The following is a 27887-nucleotide window of genomic DNA, read 5'->3' as shown; positions in this document are numbered from 1 at the left end:
TTTAAGCATTTAAGTTTGACTCATTATATGATGTAAGGTTAGAACAGATATGTTTTTCCTTTGAAGTATAATAAAACGCTTTCAGGAAAAACCTGTTGGAAATTATGAATTAATGAAATAATAAGTGGTGAGATTATCAGACATAAATCTACAAGGTAGTCTTGAATTTTCTCTGGGGATTTTATGCGGAACAATAATGCTCTAAACTCAGTTCCACCCTGCGTATCTTTTTGCTGACGGACCAGATAAATGACATATTTGTAAACAGAAGAAGGTGAGTCACGATTTATTAATTATTCTTTTGAGAACATGTATGAGTACATGTTACACCCCATAATTAATTTTGCGAACGTGTAAATAAGTTCTGATACATTTTGAGCTTAGAAATCGATCTACCCTTGTGGGTGAAATGACATTGTTCAAGGATGGAGGGGGTTAGCTTAGCTCGCAAGGTAGCTATCCTAGCTATCGTTATCATTATTACGCGTTAGCCATGTAGCTTGTTAGCTACTTGCTAGCTTACAGCCAACGTTACTGGGGACTTACCTTGCTGTATTTCCCACGTTAATTTTGTAGTTATGTAGCCATGCTTAAACAGTTGTTAACCATTGTTTACCCGCTTGTCTAGTTGCCGGGTCAGTCAGTTTGAATAGCAAGTTGCAAGTTTATGTCATACTGTCGAAAGGTGATGAGGACACCCACTGGAGTTTTAGCTGGGACAACACAGCGTCATCGGTGGGATGTGCAGCGTCTGTTCTCATGTCTGTCTTGTTTGCGCTCATAATTGAGAAAGATGCCTCTCTCTCTCTCTCTCTCTCTCTCTCTCTCTCTCTCTCTCTCTCTCTCTCTCTCTCTCTCTCTCTCTCTCATAAACATAAACTCTCTCAAGTCAAGTCGGTGTTCTACATGTCAAGCTGATCATGAACTTGCTTAGTTTTATTTTTACATAATTCCTGGAGCAATGCTGTTGTTTTGCTAATAGTGTTGTCACGGTGAAAAAAAACTGATGATTTGTGTCAAATGGTTGTACAGGAGGTGTCACTCTGGCTATCTCCAGGGGGTGATGGAATGGAGAATAACAAGCACAGGTTTTTATGCCCTCTGACACACAGACACACACGGAAGTGCTGACTGTATGCTGTTCAGGGATTGGCTGGTAGTGATGTAATGCCCTCTCAATAATGAATGCCTGAAAGACAGTACAAGACACTAAGCCATCTGGGGAGCAAGGGAGAGGGCAATCGATGGGCCAGTGAGAGGAAGAGCAGGCGAGAGGAATAGCCGGTGAGAGGGGAAAAGATGGGAATAAGGAGGCTACATCGCAAACAAAAAACTCTTAATCATAGTTGCCACCAGGGAAGGGTGGGTTCATAGGCACAGATACAGCTGAGGCTATGCATGTCTTTGTTGTCATCACATCTTGCTATCTGCGATGAGGCACACAGTGGACGAGCCTCATAGCCAGACTCCTGGACTGTGGGAGAGGGAAATGTACTGTACATGCCTGAGAATATTTCTGTGCTGAGGGTAGGTGCTGAGTTGGGCTGCTGTGTGTCTACCTGTTTTTTTTGCAGTATCCTTACTTATAACCTAAGTCTTAAATGTTGAATGTTATTTCAATAATATTTTAGCTTCTGCTATAGTTCCTGGTTATCGTTCTGTCTTGAAATGCTTCTGCTTTTCTGCTTCCTCTTTTGTTCTGTGTCAAATTGAAGCCTGAAGTTGTCCCCTTCTGATGACATCACTTTAGGTATAAGAGGAACCCTCCATACTGCAGCAACACTTCCCCTTTGTGGATTCAGTCTTCCAGTCTCAGATTGATCAAGTGTGAGCCATCAGCTGGTGTGAAGGGCAACTTGCCACACAAAGCTATGCCATAAGAGTTCTTGCCAGCTACTCCATTTAGTGTGTCAACTTCAAGCCTTTAGCCCCATTAGCACTGCCCCTGTAGCTATTTCATTAACAGAGCCTAACTGAAGAGATTTCTAGAAGGAGTTTTTGCCTTCGGGGAACACCAGCTGGTCAATCTACCTCTCTCTGGGGCTCAGACAGCAGATGCTCCGTCGGCGAGGCCCAGAGACGCTTGGATCATCTCCTCCATTCCCGGCGCACACCCCCAGAGAACTCCTCCACGCCCCCTGAGACCATCCACCCGGGGCCCAGGCTGGGAGAGCCATGGAGGGGCTGGAGGTGGAAGACATCAGCCCTGCCCTGGAGGCCACGGAGGACTTCATCCACTGCCTGGATGGGGGCCAGGGCGGAGGTCGTCAGAGCCAGGCGAAGGAACAACACGGCATAAGGCAAGCCAAGCTGCAGGATGTGTCCTCTTCGGCCCTGGGGAAGCTCAGCTCCAGCGGGGTGTGGGGTCTGCTGGCGAGGGAGCAGGTGGAGGTCGGCCCCCGGAGCCTGGCTTGGTCCGACCAGCCCTCTGCCTTCAGTGTGCTGGGCCTGAGGCACGGCAAGAGGAGCCGGGCACGCTCCACCAACGACTTAGCCGCCCACACCAAGGACGGCAACAACACTTCCTCCTCCAATGCAGCCTTCCAGCGCGGGCACAACCGCTCCCGCTCCGACATCAACTACAGGCCGTCATACACTGATAACGGCCTGCCGGCCGTAGACAAGAACACGCTGAAGAACATGGCACTGGAGGACCAGAGAGAAGGTGAGATTGTCGTCCTGTGTCTTATGTTTTGTTCTTATCATCTCTTTCCCTGTCTCTGTTTTTCTGCGTTAGTCTCATTTCATCGCGTAACTTACTCGGTGTAAAACATACAGAACAACTGGAACCGTGAGGACAATATCGCCACATGGCTGTTATTATGACACAGCCGCTCTGAAGCCATCAGCAGCACCAGAGCATGTAGAGATGTTACCTGGTGACGAGCACCAGCCCTTGCTTAGTGTGGGTTTGTTTGTTTAGACAAGGCAAGGAGAGGAGGAGATCCTCTCCAAAGAAGATAATGGCGTGTAATCCTGTCGCTAATGAGGCTATCAGAGAGGGGCCCAATTAGGCCTAATGTTAGCAGGATTAGCATGTGTGAAAAGGCATTCTGAGTTGCCTGGAGTTCAGGGAAGCACAGACCACACAGGGGTGGGAAAAGCAGCTTTTCTATTACCAGCAGACGCACTCTGAGGAGATGATTCTTCCTGCCTGTCATGAAGCCTATGGTTGACAATGCTTTCTAGATAATGGAGGATAATCGTGGTCATGCAATGTATCCATTTAGTTTGAGACATGAAATTTGACTATCCACAATATTTTGCAGTCTTGTAAATACACAAAAGTGGCCAATACATAGCCCCCCCCCCCACACCCACACACACACACACAAAAACAGAGACACGAAAACAAACACACACTGACGCTAGTGTTTAAACACCGATTCATTGTGGGGTGTAGGACTAGGATACAGCAGGGAATTGGAACCACTAGCATGCTAGACTGCCTCCTGTCCCCTGGCTCTCCCTCCGTAACCAGCCCACGCTTAGCTCAGCCCCACCTCCCAGGTGACATTTAAGGGCTTCTCTGCTGCGATCCAACCCCTAACATTGATGGATCTGTTGGCTCCAGCACCATGCCAGCCAGTCAACCAGAGAGCCAGGCAGGGGGATGGAAACGGAGAACGCAAAATGCAGATAAAGAAGAGAGAGAGAGAGAGAGAGAGAGAGAGAGAGAGAGAAAGAGAGAACAACCTTCAGCTCTCAGGTACTGCTGAGGGTAATAGAATCTTCCTAAATGGCTGAATGGAGTTCTTTCTGGTAGGCAGTCCTGATTGGGTTGGTTGGGTTGTGTTAGGTCGAGTCAGGCCTCAGTGTTCAGAAACCAGCGGGGGTCCAAAGTGCTTTTGAAGGCCAGAGTTACAGAATAGCACCAGCTATGTTATGATTGGCTCCTCCACTTCTGGGTGTGTCGGGGTATTGGTAGAATTGAGGGACTGCTCTTGCTGTCCTCTCTGGCATTTAGAAAGTTCTGGCATCTCTGCTTAGCGTGCTAACTGGACCGGTACTCCCTCTCCCAGCTTCAAACGTCCCTCAAATTATAGCCTGGATAGTCCTTGTTCCAGTGCTTACTGTCACGTTCTCTACAGCCAGCCGCTACAGGGCGAGGAGGAGAGGGAGGAAGAGGGGGTGGAGGAGGAGGAGATGGGCAGGGAGGTGAAGGAGGGCAGGATGAGGAGAGGGAGGAAGAGGGGGTGGAGGAGGAGGAGATGGGCAGGGAGGTGAAGGAGGGCAGGATGAGGAGAGGGGGAAGAGGAGGAGGAGATGGGCAGGGAGGTGAAGGAGGGCAGGATGAGGAGAGGGAGGAAGAGGAGGAGAGGAAAGGTCTTCCGTGGGACGAGCTCCCGGCCTGTGCGTTGGTGGTTTTTGAACAGAATGTCAGCTTTGATTGCTGGCCTGGCTGCTAGCGTGTGTGCGTGTGTGTGTTTAACTCTCAGAGCACCGTTGGAGCGTGAGGTCACAGTACACCGCCAAAGTGTAATTGAACAGAGCGACATTCACTCTCGCACGCGCGCTCATTCTGATTCAGACTCCCTCGAGCATGTCAACTGCCAATGCCATGTCAACTGAGACAGAATCCCAATTGCTTCTCAAGCTCATTTGCATATTCATTAGTGGCCTGAGATGAGGTGTTTTTAGTATGCAAGTTGAAGACTCAGTGTCGCCTTCTCTTGTAGCATTTAGTATAAGATTGATGGGACACACACTCACCACCACCTTTTAGTCACAGATGAGGGGGTGGGGTAAATTACCCTTTGAAATCCATTTGTATTTAGGTTGGTTTCCTAATTGACCTAGTCACTAAGTGTATACAGCCGTCGGGAGTTCAATGTGCGTGACTGTGTGTTACTGCTCACAACCTGTGAGGGTATCATTAACTAGAAGCCCCCCTCTACCACCTCAAACAGTGAGTGAGTCCTCACATCACAGCACACGCTGAGCCGTCAGAGCAACGCCGTGTGATCAGCTACTCAATCACTTACTCAGGTAGGCCCCTGCGTTGTCTGATAGGCTTGCCAAGAGAGTCATGTGACCCGGCCGCCTCTACCTCATTCGCTGACTGGCGGGGCCAGTCCCCTTCGATCGAGGGAGCGAGACTCCACAGTCTCCCCACCTCGTTGTTGTCCCTCTGACCGCCTGCCTACGTGACCCCCCGGGCCAGCCTGCCGCGGGAAGCGGACAGGCGAGATGCGAGGAGAAGGACCGCTCCGTAGAGGAAGGGAGATAAAGGAGGGCGTGTGCGAAAGGAGCAGCCCGGAGAGAGGAAGGGCCGTGGGGGGAGGAGGGCGTGCCCCAGATTAGCCCTCTCTCCTGGGCCGTGTGTTTGCACAGCGACCCCTCTAACAATGCCGCCACTTCCTGCTAAGGTCACAGGAAGGAGTCTCATTTTAGTCCCATGGGCTGTTATCACCAAGCAAAATATCATAGCTCATATCTAAAGGCCCGCGTCCGTGTTGGGTCTAGATAGATGGTGAGGACGGGGGAAGTGCGTGTCAGATTACAGCTCCTCGAGTGGCGACACTGTCACACTAATTGAAGTTGGAAGACAAGCTGTGTAAGCGGTTTGAGCAGAAGGAAACAGATAGGTGCCAGTAGTTAGGGGCTCGACCACTGACTCCAAGACATGGGCTGGCCTCTCTGAAGCAGACATCTTTGAGTGCCAGTCCTTCCCTTCTCAGGCCCATATCTCAACCTCCAGAAACCTCTAGGAAACTGTAAATGAGTCGTGCTTTGGTGGGAGAAGTCTGTCTTTTCTAGTTTCCACGACCTATGGAGGACGTACGACACAGTCGTGTTTAATCAAACTAGTTATATGGATCATGGGGTGGGATTAGAACATGAAATGGAATGATAAGCGAGTAATGGAGAGTGTGTGGCTGCCAGCAGATCCATACTGCCCCCTCCCAAGCACTTCACATCCCATCATCCTCTGCCCCTCTCTGCCCTTCTCTGCCCCTCGGCAAGTCTCACTGCAGGACAATATGAAAGACGGGTAAATGTAGCCACGGCGTCACTAACACGCCCCTCCCGCCTGTGTACGCGTGTGTTCCAGATCCCAAGGACAGCAGCAGTGGCAGCGTGGTGAAGCAGGGGCAGATGGAGCACCGCGAGGGGCCCAAGGGGCGCTGGAGCGCCTGCCACGTGGAACTGACCCCCTGCGAGCTCCGCCTCTACGACCTGGACAGCAGCGCCAACCGGCAGCTGGGCACCGCCTACTCCCTGTCTCACTGCCAGAGCGTGGGCGCCCCGCCGCCGCCGCCCCAGGCGCAGGACCGCCGCGTCCTCCAGGCTCTCTTCTTCAACAGCACCCGCCTGCAGCTGCGCGCCTCCTGCCAGTGGGAGGCGCTCGACTGGCGCCGGCTCATCTGGGAGAGGGTGCTGGCCGCCCGGCCCCCCGCCCGCGCCGACGACAAGGCGGCCGAGGCGCCGCCCACCCCCATGTCGCCCTCCCCCTCCTCCTCCTCCGGCCTGGACTTGCGGCTCGACGGCGACAGCCCGACCCCCGGGGAGGAGCCCCCGCCGCGCCACGCCCCGGCCCCTCCCCCGGCCCGGCCCACCGCCCTGCCCCTTTTCACCCAGCGCTGTGCCGACGTGCTGAAGGCGGGCCTGCTCCACCAGCTGACCGACCTCAACAACTGGCGGGCGTTCACCTTCGTGCTGAGCCGCTCCTCGCTGCGGGCCTTCCCCACCGAGGGCCGGGGCCCCGTGTCCGAGCCCGTCCTCCGCTACCAGCTGGCCTCCTGCCTGGCTGTGCAGCGCCACGAGGACCAGGGCGCCGACACCACCACCGGCCCCAGCACCTCGGCCCGCTTCCAGGTGGTGTTCCCCAGCGAGGTGCTGCATCTGCGGGCGGAAAGCCAACCCAAGGCCCAGGACTGGATCGAGGCCCTGCGGCGGGTGGTAGAGGCCCAGCGGCCCCAGGGGGAGGACGGGGGGGTGCTGCTGAGGAGCAGGCCGGCCAGGGAGAGGAGGCAGAGGGAGGCCCAGAGGGCCAAGCGCCAGTCGGTCACCACCAGCTTTCTCAGCATCCTCACCTGCCTGGCTGTGGAGAAGGGGCTCACCACCCAAAGCTTCAGGTGTGCAGGTGTGTAAATGACCTGCCCACGCCCCCCCTGCACTCCCACACACACACATTAACACACACACACACACATTACCCATTATCCCACAGAGCACATAAACTCAAGAGGACATCAGACTGACTGTCTGTCTGTCTCACACACACACGCACACACACACACACACACACACACACACACACACACACACACACACACACACACACACACACACACACGCACACACACACACACACACACACACACACACACACACACGCACAGCTACTCCCGTCACAATGTCCCACTCCTCCCCACACATTGGTTCATCCAGCCATATCTTCCACTGACTCCTTGCCAGATAGACCCATCCCATTGCATTATCAACCCTGACACACGAGGTGACCGTCATTATCTAAAACACTTGCCCTCCTCTTTGGATTCCTCCACCAAGAATGACAGCCGAGCGGCCCAGATGTAGACTGATTGGCCCGGACCTGCCCGTAGGGTTTGCGCAAACCAGCTTATCAGTGTTAATGAGTGTGTTTAGCAGGCTCGGCGTGTCAGAGAGCAGCGTGGTGAGCAGCTAACGACGTGGAGATGGTGCAACCAGCAGCTTGTATCTGCCAGGTGGATCTCCGTGGATCTGCTGAGGTGGAGTGAGTGTTTGTCTGGAGGGACTAGCCCTCAGGCTCACCCTGACCCCTGACCCCTCGGAGCGTCTCGCAGGGGGCTGACAGGGGGGGTCTGTCCCCCCCTCTCCTAAGATGTGGACAAGGGGGGGGGGGGGATTGTGGTTAGATGTTTAGGGTTGGGCAGGGGAGTGACTTTTCTATCTCCCATTCCGTCATCCTTGATTTCACCCCTTTTCCGCCCTATTTCAAAGGACACCATTTGAACCGTGTTCTCAACGAATAGCAGTGGCTTAAAATAGCCTAGAATTATACTTGATACACACACACACACTCATGCACGCCCCTGTTTGTTTTTATTTATTTAAACTGCATAGCTCAACCATGGCTCAACCATGGCATTACCCATGGGGCCTAGCGACACTGCCTTTGGTGGCAGCTTTGTTGCGGCTGGCTTCAAACGGGTCCGGAGGACGACCAGGGATCAAGGTGTCTGCTCCCCTGGCTGGGTCTTTGAGCCCAGAGCACAGGCTGCTCTCCCTGGGGGCAGGTCATGGACCCCCCCCCCTGTGGACCCCCCCTGTCTCCCAGACGCACCAGCCCTGCCCCTGTCAGCGAAGCTGGGTCACGTTAGCCGTTTTGAGTGTTTTTTTTTTTACTGTTGCTAGTCTTTCTACAGTGGAATAAAGGCCTTGTTGCTCCATGCACCCTAGAGGTAACATACCACCCACAGTTGTTTTAGCAAAGTAATTATGACGCGCAGGATATTCCAGTGTCCTGTAAACAAACAATTGAAACCGGGGAGATGTAATCGTATTTCTCGGGTTTTCCCCACTGCTTCTCTATGTGGCATCTCTGTGTCGCTCCAGTCTCTCTGGTTGGGTTTCCTCCAGGCTGTCTTGACAGCTCAGTAAATGGTCGGCTGCTTGTTTGGTCTTTCTGGGTGTGAAACCCCGGCTGGCTAAAAAGGTTTGAATGAGCCTCTTTCCCTCCTCCTGCCTTGTAACAACTGGCCTATTAATGCAGGCCGTTTGAAAGGCCGGATGAACAAGGAGAGCGGGCACCTGACAATAATTGGCCAGGATGAAGCGCAAGGAAAAAAATCCCCTTTTTAGCATGAAAGGGGTGCAGTATGCTATGGTCAATGCGGAAGCTAATTGTTTGATTGAGGGCCTGGACAGGGGCTTGTGATTAAAACGTGTCCAGCCCCAAAGAGAGAAACAGCTGGATGCAGCCGGCTTACTGCACAGCTCTTTTCACTCATTCTTCCTATTCCTCCCTTTCTACTTTCCTTTTTTTTTTTTCTCTCTTTTTTTGTTGTTGCTTCTATTCTTTCTCTCATTCAGACTCTCAGTCTCTCCCTGCTCTCATCGTGTTCCCTGAACTATTTCTCTTATTCTCTCTCTCGGTCTCTATCTCTTCTCTTTTTTTTCTTTCTTTTTTTTTTGGTGCCTCCATTTCTTGCTCATTATCAATCCCCCTCTCTCCTCTTTCTGTCTGTCTTTCACCCTCTACATTCAGACTATCACCAGTCAGTCTCCATCTTCCTCCCCCTCGCTTCCCGCCCTCCCCAGCCCTCTCTCCCCTCATTCTTTGGTCCGGTGCCAGTTTCCATTTGACTGCTTGTTCAAGCCAGTCACTTAGCCACGGACTGAGAGTCAGGGGCCAGCTTGTTGTATTAGACTTTAATGGCCTCCTCTAAACAAATAGCCCTGGCCTCCGAGGCACTGGCAGAGGGATTAGCAGGGCACGGGGTGAGGAGGGAGTGAGGACAGGACGGCATGGAGAATGAGCCAGGGAGCCAAACAGAAAGGGATTAAAAGTGTGCAAGAGGGAAAACGTGAGAGAAAGGAGGCAAGCTGTGTCAAGAGAGAGAGAGAGAGAGAGAGAGCGAGAGAGCGAGAGAGAGAGAGAGAGAGAGAGAGAGCAAGAGAGAGAGCAAGACAGAGAGAGAGAGAGAGAGAGAGACAGAGGGGGGGGGGGGAGAGAAAGAAAGTGTGTCATAGTGATGGTGAGGGGAAGAAAAGGAGGGATGTGAGAGAGTTAGTGGGGGCTTTTGGGGGAGAACCCTGAGCCGTGCTCTGCCTCCAGGCCTGATGCCTCCTAATGACCCAGCGTTCCACTGGCCTGCTAACCTGCGGTGAGGTAGACAGCATCGCCGGGGCTGACCGGGCAGCCAAACTACGTCAATCAGCTGTTGCGGGCCAAAGTTAACATGTAGCAGCTGTTACATGAAGCCCGTGTCTGGGATTGGAGTGGGAAATTGCATTTTCTCAGAAAGCAGAGGTGTTCCTGAAAGCAGGCCAGTGGGATGTAGTGATGATGACATCAGGGTCAGCCCTTTGTAGCCCTGCTCAGCAGTCGTTGTTGTTTTGAATTTCTTTCAAGTCTGTAGAGTGAATGTTAAGCCCCGCCCCTACCGATAAAGACTGATTGTTGATATAACATCAAAAACCAAGCGGAAAACGGAATTTAATGAGCAATATTTATTCGACTGGGCAGTAACAAGGGAGTTTTATTTTTCAAGGATGTGGCCGGTGTCTGTTTGAAGCCTGAGACGCCCTCACCTCAACACACACACACCAAAACACACCCGCACTACTGTCCTGTCAAGTCCTCTGATGCTGAATGCGTTTTCCCCAGGTGTCCTGACCCCACGTCATTCAGCTGGTTCAGATTCACAGGGTCCTGGGACCAGGGTCTCTGAGTGGGGGGGGGGGGGGGAGCAGAGGGGGACCGTCCTGGAGCAAAAGGACCGAGAGGGGCTGAGAAAGATCCGGCCTGGGTGGGAATTGGTAGATGTGGGGTTCTGAAAGTTAGGAGTGTTCACATCAAAAGATGGGCTGTGCTGCCCCCTCCCTCCCTCCCTTCCTCCCCACACAGTCTCCCATGCTTCTCTCTCTGTGCGCACGTTCGAGTGTTTGGTTCGCATGAGTGAGACACATCAGAGACGGGCCTCTTGTCTTTGCTGTCATAATGCCCTCCCCCTCTCTATTCTGTCTCTCACACACACACACACACAAACACACAGTAACCCATGTCTCTCTTCAAGGCGCTGGGCTCTAAGTGCTGGGACAGTTGAAAGCTTGGCTGAGGACTAAAGGGCTGAAAAGGGTCCTCAGTGGGTTAGGAATCCACCATGGAGAGGAACCCTGTGCTTCAATCCCAGTTCACCTGGGGTCGCCCCCCCCCCCCCTTCCCCCTGCTCCAGGGAGGCCTGTTTGGGGTACCGCTGCATGGGAGCATCTGGGGTGAACCTCCGTGCTGGCCCCTGGGCGGGGAGAGTCTGAGATGTGCCACTCCCTGCTCGGATCTCCCAACAGTTTCCCACTGTATGGCCACTCCACAGGGCATGTTCCCATGATGTGTGTGTGTGTGTGTGTGTCCCAGCTTTAACCTGTCCACTTGCTGCCAGGGATGTAGAATTATCTCTCTCTCTCTCTCTCTCTCTCTCTCTCTTTCTCTCTCTCTCTCTCTCTCTCTCTCTCTCTCTCTCTCTCTCTCTCTCTCTCTGTTTCTCTGTCGCTCTCTTTCCTCTCTCTCTCTCTCTCTCTCTCTCTCTCTCTCTCTATCTCTCTCTCTCTCTCGCTCTCTCTCTCTCTCTCTCTCTCTCTCTGTTTCTCTGTCGCTCTCTTTCCTCTCTCTCTCTCTCTCTCTCTCTCTCTCTCTCTCTCTCTCTGTCGCTCTCTTTCCTCTCTGTGTGCAGTGTGATGTTGTTCGCTGTGGTTTGGTGAAGGCCCCGTCCAGCAGACCATATGCTGCTTGTGATTGTTTTCAGTGTGAGTTGTTGTTCTGGGTTTCCTTCCTGTCGGTGACAGGCGCGCGAGGCGCGCAACCACCACATGACACAGCGGTCACCTCGCCGTGCCGCATGCCAGATCCTTCCCAGAAGTGACACAGCGCTTCTGGACGCTGACCGGGACTTAGGGCTGGCCCCCGGCCATGACAGGAGGCCAGCAGTCCCAAAGCTGGAGGGTGTCCTTTGTCTATCCCCAGTGGGAGCCAGAGGGTGTACCCTGGGTGTCTCCCTGGAATCACCTGACTGTCTAGGAGTCCTGCCCAGCGGCGGATGGAGACCCTTCTGGGAATTTGACTCCCATGTCAGACCACTGAGAATGTTCCTTTTCCGGAAGAATCCACCCCGAGCGTTTGCATGTACGCAAACCCCTCCAAAAATACAGGAGGAATACACCAAGCACAGCACGCACTCACACAAAGGATTTGCTGTTCCCTAACAGTCTGTTTCGCCGGGCGTTTTGGTCTCAAATCTTATATCGCTCGATAAGCCGATAGACGGTTGCTGTGCACCGCAGAGAGACCTGATGACGCAACGTCTAGTGCTTGCTGTATCATTCTGGCCTGCCGTGAACAGTTAACTTAACTAGCCATAACAACATCACCTTATTCCACTGCGTCCATATTGCAATAATATAATAGTAATATTGCTGGTTATGTTGACTGCTCACGGTAGGCCAAAACAAGCCTCAGACCACCAGGAAATGGCTTGGTTCTCTACCTCAATTAAGCTGAGCTAAACTAGCTCTAAATGACTCCAGTCCTATTGGGGCTGGGGCTGTGAGGTGGTGGAGTGGGTTGGATGGGCCAGAGGCCTGCATGGTTTTGTGGGGGTGGACCATGTGTTATTTATAGAACGGGGGTGGTTAGTGTGGGTTTGCCCCGCGCTGCTACGCTGATTACAGGACAGCTGGGACACACGACACCCTACCGCGTGGTCAGTGGTTCACTCCACCACAGGAGCGAATGGAGAGAGGAGAGAGAGAGAGAGAGAGAGAGAGAGAGAGAGAGAGAGAGAGAGAGAGAGAGAGAGAGAGAGAGAGAGAGAGAGAGAGAGAGAGAGAGAGAGAGAGAGAGAGAGAGAGAGAGAGAGAGAGAGAGAGAGAGAGAGAGAGAGAGAGAGAGAGAGAGAGAGAGAGAGAGAGAGAGAGAGAGAGAGAGAGAGAGAGAGAGAGAGAGAGAGAGAGAGAGAGAGAGAGAGAGAGAGAGAGAGAGAGAGAGAGAGAGAGAGAGAGAGAGATGGAAGGAGAGAAAGGAAAGACAGAAAGGAAAGAGGCCTGATGGAGGGAGGGGAGGAGAGGAAGATGGGGGAACGGCACCTTTTTATAGCCGGGCGTCCCTGCCCCACACAAACCTCAAGTTTACATTAGACCCAGTTGGCCTGGTGCTGGTCGCTAACCTCAGCTGGTCCGACCACTGTGTTTAGGAACTGGACCTGAGGATCTGGGCTTGGAGGGCCCAGAAGGGTAGCCTTTCTTTCTCTCTTCACTCTCTTTCTCTCTGCCCTCTCTTCCCTCCCATGGAAACAGAAATACAGCCATCCCTGCTTAGTGATCTATAACTGACTCCTATTAGCAACATGGTGTCTTGGATGGCATAGGAGGTTCCAATCAGTCAAGCAGGTCAAGAGGAGCTCCAACGAGGCATTATGGGGATTTTGTAGGTAACCACTAAATGGAAACATCCTGACCAAGGCTATATTTGGCCATATTTATATCTGACGTAAACTCATTGATGACACATGTTCGCCAGCCATTCTCTACCTGGTAACAGTTGTACATTCGTAACCCCCATCTGCACACTGACACTTAAATGTGCTGTCACTTTGGTTTTGTTCACGTCAGGCGGCCACAGTGCTTTCACCGTGTTTCTGGAACGGTGCCTTGAGTCTATGTTTGTCACCCACCTCCCCTCCCTCCCTTCCTACCCCCTCCTCCTCCTCGACTCCAACTACATAACAACTGCCAGGACCAGTCAGACAGAGCCAGGCCCCGGTGGTCTGCTGGTAGCATGCTTGCGTGGCTCTCCCAGATCCCAGGCTCTGATAAGGGGGCTCCTCTGGTGCCACGCTGGCCTCCAGCCCTGGAGACGCTCGCTCCGTCTCCTGCCCTCTGTCTTCAAGCATCTATCCTCAAACTCTCCATCTTCAAATGTCTGTCTTTCTCTAATCCTCTCTCTCTCTCTCTCTCTCTCTCTCTCTCTCTCTCTCTCTCTCTCATGCCTCCCTCCCTCTCTTTCTGTTTTCCTCTCGCACGTTCACTCATGCGTCTGTTGAGTACGTACGCCACGCTCCACTGACGGCAGCCTGCAAGTCTGCCCCCCCCCCACACACACACTTCCTTCTCTTTCCTCTCCTTTCATTCCCTTCTTTTTTCCGGCTGTGCCGTCCCCAGCCCAGACTCCCCCCCCAGATTGCGGGGATAAGGGACACCTGCCGCGGTTCACCTGTTTGGGTTCCCGATCGCTGGGCCCGTCGCCCGACGGCCCGGGTGTTTTGGGGGAGAGCAGGAACTAGAAAGGGAAAGAGAGACAAAGCACAGGAGTGCAGCGCCGAGGGGATGAATGGAGCCCGAGAGTCCACCTCTCCACTGTTTATTCCCCAGGCAGCCATTGAAGTGTGCTCTGTTGTGACTACTGTACGGGCAGGAAGAAGGAATACCTTGTGATCTTCACTTCAGACTTGCTGATGTGAGGCGATCTGCGCACAATACGCCGGGTTCTGACGCAATCTCATTCAGTGTCCCACTCCAAACTTTGTGGTGACTCAAAGTGGTTGTTTTATCCTTTTCAATTCAAATCAGCAATGCTCCTTTTGAAGTCAAGATATGAAACCGGGGCTCGTAACTGAGGATGTTGGTCTTCTTGGTTGGCTGGATCCTAAGGTATTTAAAGGGGGGGGTCTATAAACGGTCATACATTAACACTGAGTTAAGGGACCCAGACACAGAACCCTAAACCCCTTAAACATTAAGCTGACCCTACACCCCACCACCCTCCCCCCTCGTCCTCTGACCCTGCTCACCTGAGGTCAACACTCCTTGTGTCAGTGACCTCAGTGGACCAATCTGTCTGTAGTGTTTGTGTCGTTCACCTTTGAGCTCAGTTGGGTAACCTGCACTCTGGGACACACACACACACATCCAGTGAGACCGGCTTCCCCCTGTGCACAAGTGAACCAGATCCATGTTCCCCTCCCAGGTTGCCAGCGCCCAGTGGGCTTGTCTCGGGGCAAGGCCAAGGTGTGCTGCTACAGTGGCTGGTACTACTGTCAAAGCTGCCACCAGGACAACCTCTTCCTCATCCCTGCCCGCCTGCTGCACAACTGGGACACCAGCAGACACAAGGTACACACACCCTCACACACACAGTCTCTCACACAGGAACACATGGAAACACTGATACGCGCGTACACACACAGACACACACACACACACACACACACACACACACACATACCCAGTGCACAGGGAAAATGCAGACTTACACAAATACACTCCCTCAACAACACCCTCCCCCCCTTCCCCTCTTCCTTCCTCCCCTCCTTCCTCCCTCCCCCCCCCTTCCCCCCTCCCAGGTGTCGAAGCAAGCGAAGGAGTTCCTGGAGTTTGTGTACGAGGAGCCCCTGCTGGACGTGCGGCAGCTGAACGCGTGCCTGTACGAGCACAGCCCGGGCCTGGCCGCCGTGCTCCGGCTCCGCCAGCAGCTCCAGTCCCTGCGGGCCTACCTGTTCAGCTGCCGCGCCGCCGTCGCCGAGGACCTGCGCCGCAGGTCGGCAGCACGCCGTCACACACACGCACGCGTGTGCCCCCCCCCACACGCACAGCACTCAGCGTAGAAAGAGTGTCCCTTCGTTCACTCCCCCCCGGGGTGTGAACGATGGCAGACGAAGGGGGAAATTATATGACATTGATCTGACATGATCCGAGAGAGACAGCTCCTCCCCCCCCCCCCCCCTCAGACAGAGACATGGAGGATGAGGATAAGAGTCCAGGGAGGGATGGGGATCACAGAGCAGGTGGAACACTGTACAGCACGGTGGAATTTAGGTTGTCTGTTGAAAGCTCCACTGTTGATTCCGTGCGCGCGCGCGTGTGTGTGTGTGTGTGTGTGTGTGTGAAGGCCTGTCTTATGTGCTCTTTCTGTCTGAGCTATGTAAGATGGGTGGGTAGTGTGTGTGTGTGGGGGGGGGGGGGGGGGTCTCATGTGTTTATATGAGGGGAAGTATTCACTAAAAGGCATGTCTGGGGGCTGATGAATGCCCCCTGCTCTGCCTGGGGCTCCTCTTGTCTGAGCCCCTCCCCCTCCTCACACACCCAGTCTCACACCCTCCCTGCCGGCGGACCGGCGCACGGACCCTGCCGGCGCCCTTCAGCTCCCCCAGAGCGGCTGGCGAGCTGCGCCCTGCGCGGGAAGCTCTCCCTCCCTGGCTCTGCTCCGTGAGGCGGGCGTGCGTCTGACTGCTGGGGGCCTTGGTGTGGTGGTGCCCACCCCGTCCCTATTTTTCTAACGTGCCCCCCCCCCCCCCCCCCCCCCCCCCAGGTCCCACAGAGAGGATCCAGCTGTCCAGACCCAGGCCATGCCCTGCCCAGAGCCAGTGGATGAGCCGGGGGGAGGGGGGGGGCTGGGCTGGATCTGTCGGTGGTGTGTTTACGGTAGCGGACGGCGACCCCGGAGCATGAGGAGCATCACCGGGGCCAGTGTTTACCAGCACACCATTAGCGCGCGGCGGCTAATGCCCCGCACTTCCAAACACGGCAGGATTAATGAGGCCGGTGGCGCTAAAACCTTCCCCCAGCCATCCCTCACCTCCTCTGGCCTCTGATCAGGCCCTGCACTGGGCGTCCGGGAGCGGAGCGTTGCAGCTCCGGGCTCTGTCCAGAGCTATGCCCACCACTGGGTCTGACTGGAATGTCTGGTCCCAGACCAGCCTGGAGGGGTGGAGGTATACTGGAGTGTGTTTACAGTGGGGTTGTGAGAGAGGAGAGAGAGCTGTCACAGCCCACACCCACCACTGTGATCTAACACCCATGTCTGAACCCCAGCAGTACCCGACACACACACACACACAAACACCACCAAACTGTACCACATGTGTGTGTGGGTGTGCGCGCTCAAGCTCACTCACTACAGTGCAGGATGTACACACACACACACGCATAGACTCAGGCAAGGAACACAGATGCTTTCCCTCAGTGGTTGGTGGGGCTGACTTCACACTGAGTTCACAGCCCTCTGCAGGAGGGTTCATCTCCCCGTTCCCACACCAGTGAAGCCCGGAGTCATCACGCAATAATACTTATCAGGCCACATTGCATGCGCCCTGGCCAGAGCTCCCAGTCCTGGGTGTGGTGAGACCTAGCGCTGATACCAACAGCAACAATCAACACAGCCGTTAGGTTTCTGCCCGTGTGTGTGTGTGTGTGTGTGTGTGTGTGTGTGTGTGTGAGGAGAGAGTGCAACGGAAATATGTGTGTGTGTGATGGGCATGTTTTACATGTGATGTGGGCTTGGGTTGTTATTCACCACTGATAAGGTCTCCTAGCTGCTCTGTTTGTCAGCCAGGCCTGTATCTATGGGCTCCCACCAACACAGTGAGACAGGCAGTCAGAGAGACAGGAAGTCAGAGAGACAGGCAGTCAGAGAGACAGGCAGTCAGTGAGACAGGCAGTCAGTGAGACAGGCAGTCAGTGAGACAGGCAGTCAGTGAGACAGGCAGTCAGAGAGACAGGCAGTCAGAGAGACAGGCAGTCAGTGAGACAGACAGTCAGTGAGACAGGCAGTCAGAGAGACAGGCACTCAGAGAGACAGGCAGTCAGAGAGACAGGCAGTCAGTGAGACAGGCAGTCAGTGAGACAGGCAGTCAGAGAGACAGGCAGTCAGAGAGAGAGGAAGTCCTCTCACGCTCGAGCGGATACCGGTGCAGACACATGCAGGACAACATGCAGTCAGAGCGACAGGCCGTCAGAGCGACAGGCCGTCTCAGACATGCAGGGAGACGGGTCGTCGAGAGAGAGACAGTCCTTTCATGCTGGCACACACTCACCCAGAGCTCAGGGGGGGATTCAGCCTGGAGACAGCGGAGACTCGCTTGAGTGGTGTCCCCCTGTACACACATACACAAAAGCAAACTTTGGCCCCAGTCTACCCCCTCTATACCACTGGTATCAGTTCCTAGATTTAACACCTTGAAATCTTGCTGCAGATACTGTATCAGCGGGCTTAGGGTTTGTTTTTTTCTACCTCCACCCAGAATGTGTTTCTTAGGCTTTATCTGCGGTTATGTAGTTAGTCAGGTCTGATAAAGGGTATTCTCTTTTCCTGTAAGACCTGCTGTGACTGTGCTGTAGCAGGGGAGGTGACCATAGTAGGTCAACGAGAGAAACGCCCTCCACCTCGGTGTCTCTAATGACCAGAAAAGCCTATAAACATGAGAAAAGAGAATTCCTCTTCAGCTAAACAAACAGCCCGCCCACCCGGCTTGTGTGTGTGTGTGTATCAGTCAGATTAGTGGCTTAAAGAACACAGAGGCTAATGAGGCTCGGGCCTGGTCTGTGAATGGAGTTCGACTGGAGCCCAGCCATCCAACTCACTCCCATAACCCAGCCATCCCACTCACTCACAATGACCGCAGCTCCTGCCTGGTGAATGGTTCCATACCCACACACATATCCTAATGCTTTCTTTAATGCTGTTGCACATTCGTGCTTTCATGCGTGCCTACATACAGACCGTGCGCGTTTCAAAGTGTCCTAATGGACAGAGACTAGCATGTGGTTGTTATGGGCTAATGTCTCCTCTGACTTAGGAGTGAGGGTTGTACATGTGTGTGTGTGTGTGTTGATGTGAGTTATTATTGTAGAGTGTACTTAAATTGCTCTCCAACTCCATCTTTAACCCTCTCCCCTCTTCTCTCCTCTCCCCTCTCTCGCTACTGTCACTCTCCGGGGTCTATAGATCCCCGGGTTGTAATTTAGCCAAGCGTGGGTGAGCGAGAGTGCGTTTGCGTGTCTTAGGTCTGTGTGCGCGTGTGTGGAGTGGAGAGGCTGGTAACAGCGAACGTGGGGGGGGGGGGGGGGGGGGGGGGGGGGGGGGGCGAGGATAGCTGCTGCTCTTCACCTCTTAAACAGGCCCCAGCATGCTTCACTCGACTATAAATTAACCCCCATTTCCAGGGCAATTTCTAGGCCCTTTGTTGTCATGGTTACACAAGGGTCAGTGTGGCAGGCCTGTGTGCGTGGTGGTTCTTCCTCCTCTAGGTGCACCTCAGCAGGAAACAGGAGCACGCTTATGGGTCTCGTGGAATCTGGCCGAGCTTTATTCCCTGGATCAGCCTCAGACCACTGAAGGAGAGATGCAACACTTCCATGTGTATCATTGCGATCACGTTATCTTTTTCTGACCCACGAGATTGATGACTCCCTGTTGTCATCTGTTTGCCTGTGCAGGATCTTCCCCAGAGAATACCTGCTCCAGCACATTCACCTGTACTCACTGGCTGACCTGCAACAGGTAAGGCACACACACACACATCAAGTAGCACATACTCAGCTGCAAGATGCCTTTAAAGTGTGTGTGTATGTATGTGTGTGTGTGTGTATGTATGTGTGTACATGTTTCCTCTCCCCCTGCTGTCAATCAGACAGGCCTGTGGAGTTCAAACAGCTGCCAGTGTGAAGAGGTGCTGTGTCTCCCACACCTCAACTCTCTAACACTGTGGGGCCCTGGGAGAAGGGGCTGTGTGTGTGCGCGTGTGTGTTTGTGGACAACTGTACTATGCAGTAAGTGCCTGGATATGCTCTCCCTTTCCAGGAACCGGGTAACGCTGAAAAGCCTGCCCCTTCTCATTCCAGCTACATCCAGCCCACGTAGGGGGCTGTGAATGGGGTCGAGGGGTTATGAATGACTGAATGGAGGTTACATTTTGGAATATCCATCTTTAGCTCCCTCCCTCTTTCACTCCTCCTTCCCCCGGCCCCGTCTCTCAGCAGCACAGGGTCGGGCTAGTCCTCTCCTCTCACACTGTGAGAGACTGAAGCCCCCCTCTCTCTCTCTCTCTCTCTCTCTCTCTCTCTCTCTCTCTCTCTCTGTCTCTGCCCTGGCCGCCTCACTAATTGCACACATTCAGAATCAACAGGCAGAAAAACAAAGCTTGACAGTCCCCCATTCTTCCCGACATCCCCTGGCCTGACACACACACAGACACGCTCACTCGCTCTCTCTCTCTCTCTCTCTCTCTCTCTCTCTCTCTCTCCCTCTCTCCTCTCTCTCCCTCTCTCCTCTCTCTCTCTGTGTGTGTGTCACTCATCACATCCTCTAGTGGGCTACTTCCAAACCTCTGTGGGGGGACGTCCATGTCGATCACAGATGGGGAAGACACCGCCTCTAGTCCTAACCCTCCGCTCAGGCAGCTGACCCACCCCGGCTAGTCCCGACTGAATGAGGAGCCAGCAGTCTCGCTTTCCAAACCAGACGGATTCAATTAACACCAAGTTTGCCCACATGATCACACTTTCTTTCTCTCCCCTTCGTTCTGTTTCACTCGCCCCTTCGCGGGCGCTTAATTGGGCTTTCCCATATTCCCGTTCCTCCTGTATGGCGGAGGGCCTTTCATCAGTCGGCAAGAGATCAGCCAGCCAGGCCCCCAGCCCAGCATCAGGTCTTGGGGTTGGAGCACGGTCTGTTTTCAGGCCTTCCACTGGCTCTGCCCGTGTGCCCTACAAAGGGCTGTGGCGTGGCCAGGGGCCGTGGGAGGGGGCTGATTGGATGGCGTGTAGCCGGGTACCTGAGTGATAGTGTTGCCATCGAGCTGCAAACAAGTGGAGGGGCGGGGACAAAAAAAGGAGCATTGAGCGTGCTCCCGTGTGACACTCGCATACGTGCCGGAGGGGATGGTTCCCACAGCGACGGCCGGGGATGCATACACGCACGCACGCGAGGGATGCTCTCGCACGGCCAGGAATTCCCAGGCTCCTCGGTTTCATAGCCCTTTTATGAAGATGAGGATTTGTTCTACTTCGAGGGGGGTGGTGGGGGGGGGGGGGTTATAAATGGATTATTCCGAAGTCAAAGGCACACATGATCACACATTTATTAGAGTCCATCATAATCACACTTACCTCTGGGCTGCCACACATAGACACTCTCTCACACACACACACACACATACGGTACACACGACCCGAGGGCGAGTGCCCAGCGGAGTGTGGTGGTAATCCTGTTTGGCGAGTGTGTGTCAGGGAGGGTGTTATCCAAACAGAGTTGAGCCTGTCTTTCAGGGTGCGATCCTGCAGGCTCTCTGAGGGCCCTAATAGAGCTCAGCCTGCAGCCGGACACTGAGTGGAGGCCCACTGCAGCGGCTGCTAACACACAGCTTTTAGAGGATTAGGAGCCCGGGACCACAAAGCCCCCCACACAGGGCACTGAAGAGGGGGGGGGGGAGGAGGAGGAGGAGTCATGGTGGGATTGGGAGACAGTGGGTTTTTTTTTTTTTTTTTAAGGAGGGGAAGCGTTTTGGGCTAAGGGCTGAATGGAGAGAGAAAATGGGAGCTTTTAGGGAAGTGTTTTCTGGAAGGAAACTGGCGGAGGGGGGCTTTTGGAAAGTAGCGGGTTGGGAGTAGGTGGGGGAGTGGGGGGAAGGGGAGACAGGGAGAAAGAGGGGGATGGAGGTTTTCTTCCAGAAAACGGCCACAATGACACCGCAAAGCCAGCTGCTGTTCTTGAATGAAACTCCCCACCCCCCCACCACCCCCCTGTCCACCTCGGACCAACGGAGGGGGAGTCACAGGTCCACCTGGTCTGCAGACGGACTCTCCCTCACACCCTGCCTTCCCTTTGTTGTCTTAGTCCCCCTCTCTCTCCCAAATATCCCCTCCTCAATCTCCCCTCTGTCCTTTATTTCATTACATTTCTTGGCTTGCTTCAACACATCTCTCGATTTTTTCCTCACATCTCCCAGCCCCCCCCCCCCCCCCCCCCCCACCACTACCTTCCTTCCTTCCAGAGCATCAGTCAGCCACCTAGAGCCTGTTGCCAGTTGTCTCATTCTGCCCAGTTACATTATCGAGCCTCTTAATTACTCCCCATGTCACCATCGATCAGGGGCCACATACATCATCTGGTGTGGCCCGGTGTGGGGACAGGCTGCCTGCGGGCCGTGGAAGTACCGGGCTAGACCGAGAGAGAGAGACCGAGAGAGAGACAGAGAGACGGTACGGAGGGAGAAATTAAGAGGGAAAATAAGAAAGAGAAAGCGGAGGAGTAACATTGGGCTATAGGGGGGGTGCGGGGGGGGGGCTGTGAAGGAGGGATCTGAGGAGATTGAGGCCAAATTAAGAAAAGGAGAGGAAGGGTGATGGGGAGGTCTGAGTGATGGATGGCTCCTTATGATGCTGTGGGAGGGGTGGAGAACACAGAGGGGGAGGGGGGGGGGAGCGGGTGTGAGGGTGATGGATAGCTCCAGTGTTCTCTGTGTGCTCACCTCGGCTCTCAGGCCTGGTCGCCCTCTCTGGCAGCCTTCTGTGGGAGTACCCGGGGAACTGTTTCTCTCTCTCAGTATAACTAGGTTTGCTGTGCCCTCTGGTCCAGCCATTATAGATGATGGCATTTACGATAGGAGATGGCCTACACTGCGAGGTGGTCTGAAATCTCCCCGTCCAATCATCCTCCCTGCGTGTGTGTGTGTGTGTTTGAAGACGGGCACATGCTCGTGTGTGTGTGCACTATAGGGGCAGGGGTGGTCCTCTATTCTCTCTCCCTTCCTTCCCTCCCCCCCCCCCCCCCTTTCCTCCTTCAGCCATTCCTTGCCTCTGTCTTCCCCTCTTTTCTGCGGGCCCTCCTTGTCCAGGCTGAAGAATGCTGGCGGGCTCTTTAATTGGTGGGCCATGGTGCTGCCAGGTGTAGCCACTTGTGCCTGCCCCTGGGGTGAGTGTGCTCTGGAGGTCTGGGCCCCTTCCCCGGCCCATTCACCAGCCCACAAAGCACCTTCTCCAACAAGCCCCTTTCAAAGGCTCTACCCATGTCGAACTACGCAGGGCCAGTAAATGGCATTCACATATTATTTTTTTGCAAACGGACCCTGCAGAAATGACCCTCCCTCTCTCCTCCACCCCCTCAGCCTCTCCAGTCTTTTCTCAGCGATCGGTCATTAGGTTTGATGTGAATTCCTGATGTGAACTCTCTTCCCTGGCAGTCCCCCACCTTAGCAGCGTCTCACCGAGAGGCGAGGAGAAGAACTCTCTGCCCTCCCCTTTACCAACAGTTTAACGTTTTGCGCTACATCCCATGGCATTCCAACCACGCACTGCTCCTAATTGTCAAATCCAGGACAATCCTGAAAAATGCAATAAGATGTGTGTATTTTGCTTACCAAAATGTATCTTCCTCTCCTCCTCCCATCCCCATCTCTCCTGTCTTCCTCCTCCCATCCCCATCTCTCCTGTCTTCCTCCTCTCCTCCTCCCATCTCTCCTGTCTTCCTCCTCTCCTCCTCCCATCTCTCCTGTCTTCCTCCTCCCATCCCCATCTCTCCTGTCTTCCTCCTCTCCTCCTCCCATCTCTCCTGTCTTCCTCCTCTCCTCCTCCCATCTCTCCTGTCTTCCTCCTCTCCTCCTCCCATCTCTCCTGTCTTCCTCCTCTCCTCCTCCCATCTCTCCTGTCTTCCTCCTCTCCTCCTCCCATCTCTCCTGTCTTCCTCCTCTCCTCCTCCCATCTCTCCTGTCTTCCTCCTCCCATCCCCATCTCTCCTGTCTTCCTCCTCTCCTCCTCCCATCTCTCCTGTCTTCCTCCTCTCCTCCTCCCATCTCTCCTGTCTTCCTCCTCTCCTCCTCCCATCTCTCCTGTCTTCCTCCTCTCCTCCTCCCATCTCTCCTGTCTTCCTCCTCTCCTCCTCCCATCTCTCCTGTCTTCCTCCTCTCCTCCTCCCATCTCTCCTGTCTTCCTCCTCTCCTCCTCCCATCTCTCCTGTCTTCCTCCTCTCCTCCTCCCATCTCTCCTGTCTTCCTCCTCTCCTCCTCCCATCTCTCCTGTCTTCCTCCTCTCCTCCTCCCATCTCTCCTGTCTTCCTCCTCTCCTCCTCCCATCTCTCCTGTCTTCCTCCTCTCCTCCTCCCATCTCTCCTGTCTTCCTCCTCTCCTCCTCCCATCTCTCCTGTCTTCCTCCTCTCCTCCTCCCATCTCTCCTGTCTTCCTCCTCTCCTCCTCCCATCTCTCCTGTCTTCCTCCTCTCCTCCTCCCATCTCTCCTGTCTTCCTCCTCTCCTCCTCCCATCTCTCCTGTCTTCCTCCTCTCCTCCTCCCATCTCTCCTGTCTTCCTCCTCTCCTCCTCCCATCTCTCCTGTCTTCCTCCTCTCCTCCTCCCATCTCTCCTGTCTTCCTCCTCTCCTCCTCCCATCTCTCCTGTCTTCCTCCTCTCCTCCTCCCATCTCTCCTGTCTTCCTCCTCTCCTCCTCCCATCTCTCCTGTCTTCCTCCTCTCCTCCTCCCATCTCTCCTGTCTTCCTCCTCTCCTCCTCCCATCTCTCCTGTCTTCCTCCTCTCCTCCTCCCATCTCTCCTGTCTTCCTCCTCTCCTCCTCCCATCTCTCCTGTCTTCCTCCTCTCCTCCTCCCATCTCTCCTGTCTTCCTCCTCTCCTCCTCCCATCTCTCCTGTCTTCCTCCTCTCCTCCTCCCATCTCTCCTGTCTTCCTCCTCCCATCCCCATCTCTCCTGTCTTCCTCCTCTCCTCCTCCCATCTCTCCTGTCTTCCTCCTCTCCTCCTCCCATCTCTCCTGTCTTCCTCCTCTCCTCCTCCCATCTCTCCTGTCTTCCTCCTCTCCTCCTCCCATCTCTCCTGTCTTCCTCCTCTCCTCCTCCCATCTCTCCTGTCTTCCTCCTCTCCTCCTCCCATCTCTCCTGTCTTCCTCCTCTCCTCCTCCCATCTCTCCTGTCTTCCTCCTCTCCTCCTCCCATCTCTCCTGTCTTCCTCCTCTCCTCCTCCCATCTCTCCTGTCTTCCTCCTCTCCTCCTCCCATCTCTCCTGTCTTCCTCCTCTCCTCCTCCCATCTCTCCTGTCTTCCTCCTCTCCTCCTCCCATCTCTCCTGTCTTCCTCCTCTCCTCCTCCCATCTCTCCTGTCTTCCTCCTCTCCTCCTCCCATCTCTCCTGTCTTCCTCCTCTCCTCCTCCCATCTCTCCTGTCTTCCTCCTCTCCTCCTCCCATCTCTCCTGTCTTCCTCCTCTCCTCCTCCCATCTCTCCTGTCTTCCTCCTCTCCTCCTCCCATCTCTCCTGTCTTCCTCCTCTCCTCCTCCCATCTCTCCTGTCTTCCTCCTCTCCTCCTCCCATCTCTCCTGTCTTCCTCCTCTCCTCCTCCCATCTCTCCTGTCTTCCTCCTCTCCTCCTCCCATCTCTCCTGTCTTCCTCCTCTCCTCCTCCCATCTCTCCTGTCTTCCTCCTCTCCTCCTCCCATCTCTCCTGTCTTCCTCCTCTCCTCCTCCCATCTCTCCTGTCTTCCTCCTCTCCTCCTCCCATCTCTCCTGTCTTCCTCCTCTCCTCCTCCCATCTCTCCTGTCTTCCTCCTCTCCTCCTCCCATCTCTCCTGTCTTCCTACTCTCCTCCTCCCATCTCTCCTGTCTTCCTCCTCTCCTCCTCCCATCTCTCCTGTCTTCCTCCTCTCCTCCTCCCATCTCTCCTGTCTTCCTCCTCTCCTCCTCCCATCTCTCCTGTCTTCCTCCTCTCCTCCTCCCATCTCTCCTGTCTTCCTCCTCTCCTCCTCCCATCTCTCCTGTCTTCCTCCTCCCATCCCCATCTCTCCTGTCTTCCTCCTCTCCTCCTCCCATCTCTCCTGTCTTCCTCCTCTCCTCCTCCCATCTCTCCTGTCTTCCTCCTCTCCTCCTCCCATCTCTCCTGTCTTCCTCCTCTCCTCCTCCCATCTCTCCTGTCTTCCTCCTCTCCTCCTCCCATCTCTCCTGTCTTCCTCCTCTCCTCCTCCCATCTCTCCTGTCTTCCTCCTCTCCTCCTCCCATCTCTCCTGTCTTCCTCCTCTCCTCCTCCCATCTCTCCTGTCTTCTTCCTCCCATCTCTCCTGTCTTCTTCCTCCCATCTCTCCTGTCTTCTTCCTCCCATCTCTTCTGTCATCCTCCTCTCCTCCTCCAGGTGATCGATGGAAAGATGGCTCCCTTCCTGTCCAAGGTCATCAAGTTTGCCAGCTCCCACGTGTACAGCTGCAGCCTGTGCAGGGAGAAGGGCTTCATCTGTGAGATGTGTCAGAACGGCCAGGTCATCTACCCTTTCCAGGAGAGCGCCACCAAGAGGTGAGTGCTGACACTACCGCGGGGCTTGTCCGGCCAGGCAGGAATCCACATCCTCGAATTGGATTGGTGTACCTGGCCCTGTTTGAACGGATAATAGCTGCAAGAGTGAGAGGAACCGCCTTCGGTTAGTCCATTGCTAAAGGTGAAAGGTGAACCCTTTCCATGGGAGCCTCACTCCAACTCCACCCTGTCTGGTGGTTGAGGAGGGGGATGGAGGGGGATGGGGGTCTTAATGGGACTGGCAGAGGGGTCTGTGTTGTGTGACAACCCTGGTACTCTGCTGGACAGGGACAGTTAATCCCTCCTAGCGCCTTGCCCTGTCTGCCCCCTCCACAGCTCATGCCAGGCCCCTGATAACAGCTAGCCTGGGCCTCGTTCACACGCCAGAGGAGAGTAGAGGGGGAGGGGAGGCAGATAGAGACTGGTCAGAAGGATCCATCATCATTAGTGTCTGTCTCCAATAAACCCCACACACACATGCCTGACTGATCGTGCACGTGGGTGAGTGTGTATGTGTGTATCATCAAGCGTGGGTGTGTTTGCACAAGTGACTGTGTTAATATGTGCTTAGATATGATCCGCCAGCCCTCCATCTGTCCTTCCTCCTCCACGACTCTGTCTCTGCTCATGACTGCATGACACTGACAGGCCAAACCGCACCTCAACGGCTCCCTGCCTAGCTTTATGACAGGTGGAGAGGGTAGGACAGGATAACTGACAGCAGTGTCACCACTGCACATCACGGGACTACAGCACCGCCCCAGCCTAGACTTTGACCAGTCCTCACCTGATCCTGATAAGCACGAGCTTTATGCCAGCTCTCCGAAAACTTACACCCTGACATCTTATCTGCTCCTATCTCCTCGGAGTGCCAGATTAGATCCAAGGAGGTGTTTCAGGGAACCGATCCAGAGATTTAGGTCAGCTACTAGGTCTGGCCTGGGCTAGGCAAGCAGCAGTGTCCCAGCTCACACAGTAGAGAGGTCCCCACACAGGGCTGGAGTGCACACTCCTCAGAGGGTTTCTTGTGTGTGTGTGTGTGTGTGTCCAGGTGTGAGGGCTGCGGAGCCGTGTTCCACACCGAGTGTCGCCAGCGCGCCCAGCCGTGTCCCCGCTGCGTCCGCAGGGAGCTCCACAAGAGACCCTCCTCCTTCTGGAGCTCTGACGACCACACCCCCGGCTGCTTCGAGCTGCCCTACCAGGACACCTGATCTCCCCCGCTCCCTCCCCCCACACACACACACACACACACATATACACGCTCTGAGACGCGTGCGCACACACACACACACTCTCACACATCCCGTCTCCACCGGGGCGGCTATTTCCAAAGTCAAATGAAGAGTGTGCGTGTGGAGGGTCCCTGGGCCGCACACGCTGATGACGACCCGCGGGGCCAGGAGCGTGTGTGACACACCTGGTGTGAGGAAGCACCTGACCCTCCCCCGCTCTCTCAGGTGTGGAGAGAGTAACACAAACCTTCTACTGAAGAACCTCAACTTTTCTCCCTGTTTAACCTGGGCTTTCATCTATAGAGGGTCTACTACTTCTACTACTATATATATATATATACACACTCTAAGGGAAATAAGGCCTTGACCCGCCAGAATGACTTTGCAGCTGTATGTTCTGCCAGCCGACTAGACACACACACACCTGAGGGCATGACCGGCCCAGACAACCCAGCAGATGGTTGTGAGTGGAGAGCAACAGCTGGCACCAGAGACTGTATGATGTCATCATCTGTCTTCATCTCCAGGACCCGTGTGACCTAGATATGACCTCTAGCCCCCCCAGACCACCCTGGCTAGCCCTCCTGTCTGTCTGTCTGCCTGTCTGTCTGCCCATGTTCTCCGCTGGGTCCAGCAGCTGGGTCCTGTGGATGGGGTTGCGTTTGATTAGCACTGGATGCTGATTTAAACGTCTTAGAGCTCCCGTCCCTCTCTCCCTCCTCCCTCCTTCTCTCCTTCCCTCTCCCCCTCCTCCCTCCTTCTCCCCCACCTCCCTCCCTCTCTCCCTCCTTCTCCCCCTCCTCCCTCCCTCTCTCCATCCCTCTCCTCCCTCCCTCTCTCCCTCTTTCTACCCCTCCTCCCTCCCTCCTTCTCTCCCTCCCTCCC

General features: G+C 54.6%; 1 protein-coding gene across 7 annotated transcripts; it reads left to right on the top strand.

Annotated features, from left to right (window-relative positions):
• The first annotated feature begins 237 nt into the window (after positions 1-237).
• On the top strand, positions 238-27887 carry plekhm3 (pleckstrin homology domain containing, family M, member 3). Of its 7 annotated transcripts, none has more exons than XM_084688109.1 (10): positions 240-274; positions 1113-1284; positions 1751-1827; positions 2049-2665; positions 6056-7087; positions 14687-14832; positions 15063-15256; positions 18934-18997; positions 25613-25770; positions 26822-27887. In XM_084688109.1, exons 4-10 carry the CDS (start codon positions 2176-2178, stop codon positions 26979-26981), a joined length of 2244 nt encoding a protein of 747 aa, XP_084544235.1. In that variant the 5' UTR covers positions 240-274; positions 1113-1284; positions 1751-1827; positions 2049-2175; the 3' UTR covers positions 26982-27887. The 7 variants fall into 7 exon arrangements, with proteins under 7 accessions (XP_084544237.1, XP_084544235.1, XP_084544234.1 ...); XM_084688108.1 differs by having other exon boundaries at positions 1113-1527; XM_084688110.1 differs by lacking the exon at positions 1113-1284 and adding an exon at positions 1033-1088 and having other exon boundaries at positions 244-274.

Source organism: Hypomesus nipponensis, chromosome 23, assembly GCF_054491055.1.
Source record: "Hypomesus nipponensis isolate SF chromosome 23, ASM5449105v1, whole genome shotgun sequence".
Taxonomy (NCBI): Eukaryota; Metazoa; Chordata; class Actinopteri; order Osmeriformes; family Osmeridae; genus Hypomesus; species Hypomesus nipponensis.
The sequence above is the reverse complement of the archived record's forward strand: the minus strand, read 5'-3'. Positions and strand labels throughout refer to the sequence as shown.

Coding starts and splice junctions, on each gene's coding strand:
- plekhm3 (XM_084688111.1), top strand. CDS start 2,176: ATGGAGGGGCTGGAGGTGGAAGACATCAGCCCTGCCCTGGAGGCCACG. Junction 2,666..6,055: donor ACTGGAGGACCAGAGAGAAG/GTGAGATTGTCG, acceptor CGTGTGTTCCAG/ATCCCAAGGACAGCAGCAGT. Junction 14,833..15,062: donor GGGACACCAGCAGACACAAG/GTACACACACCC, acceptor CCCCCCTCCCAG/GTGTCGAAGCAAGCGAAGGA.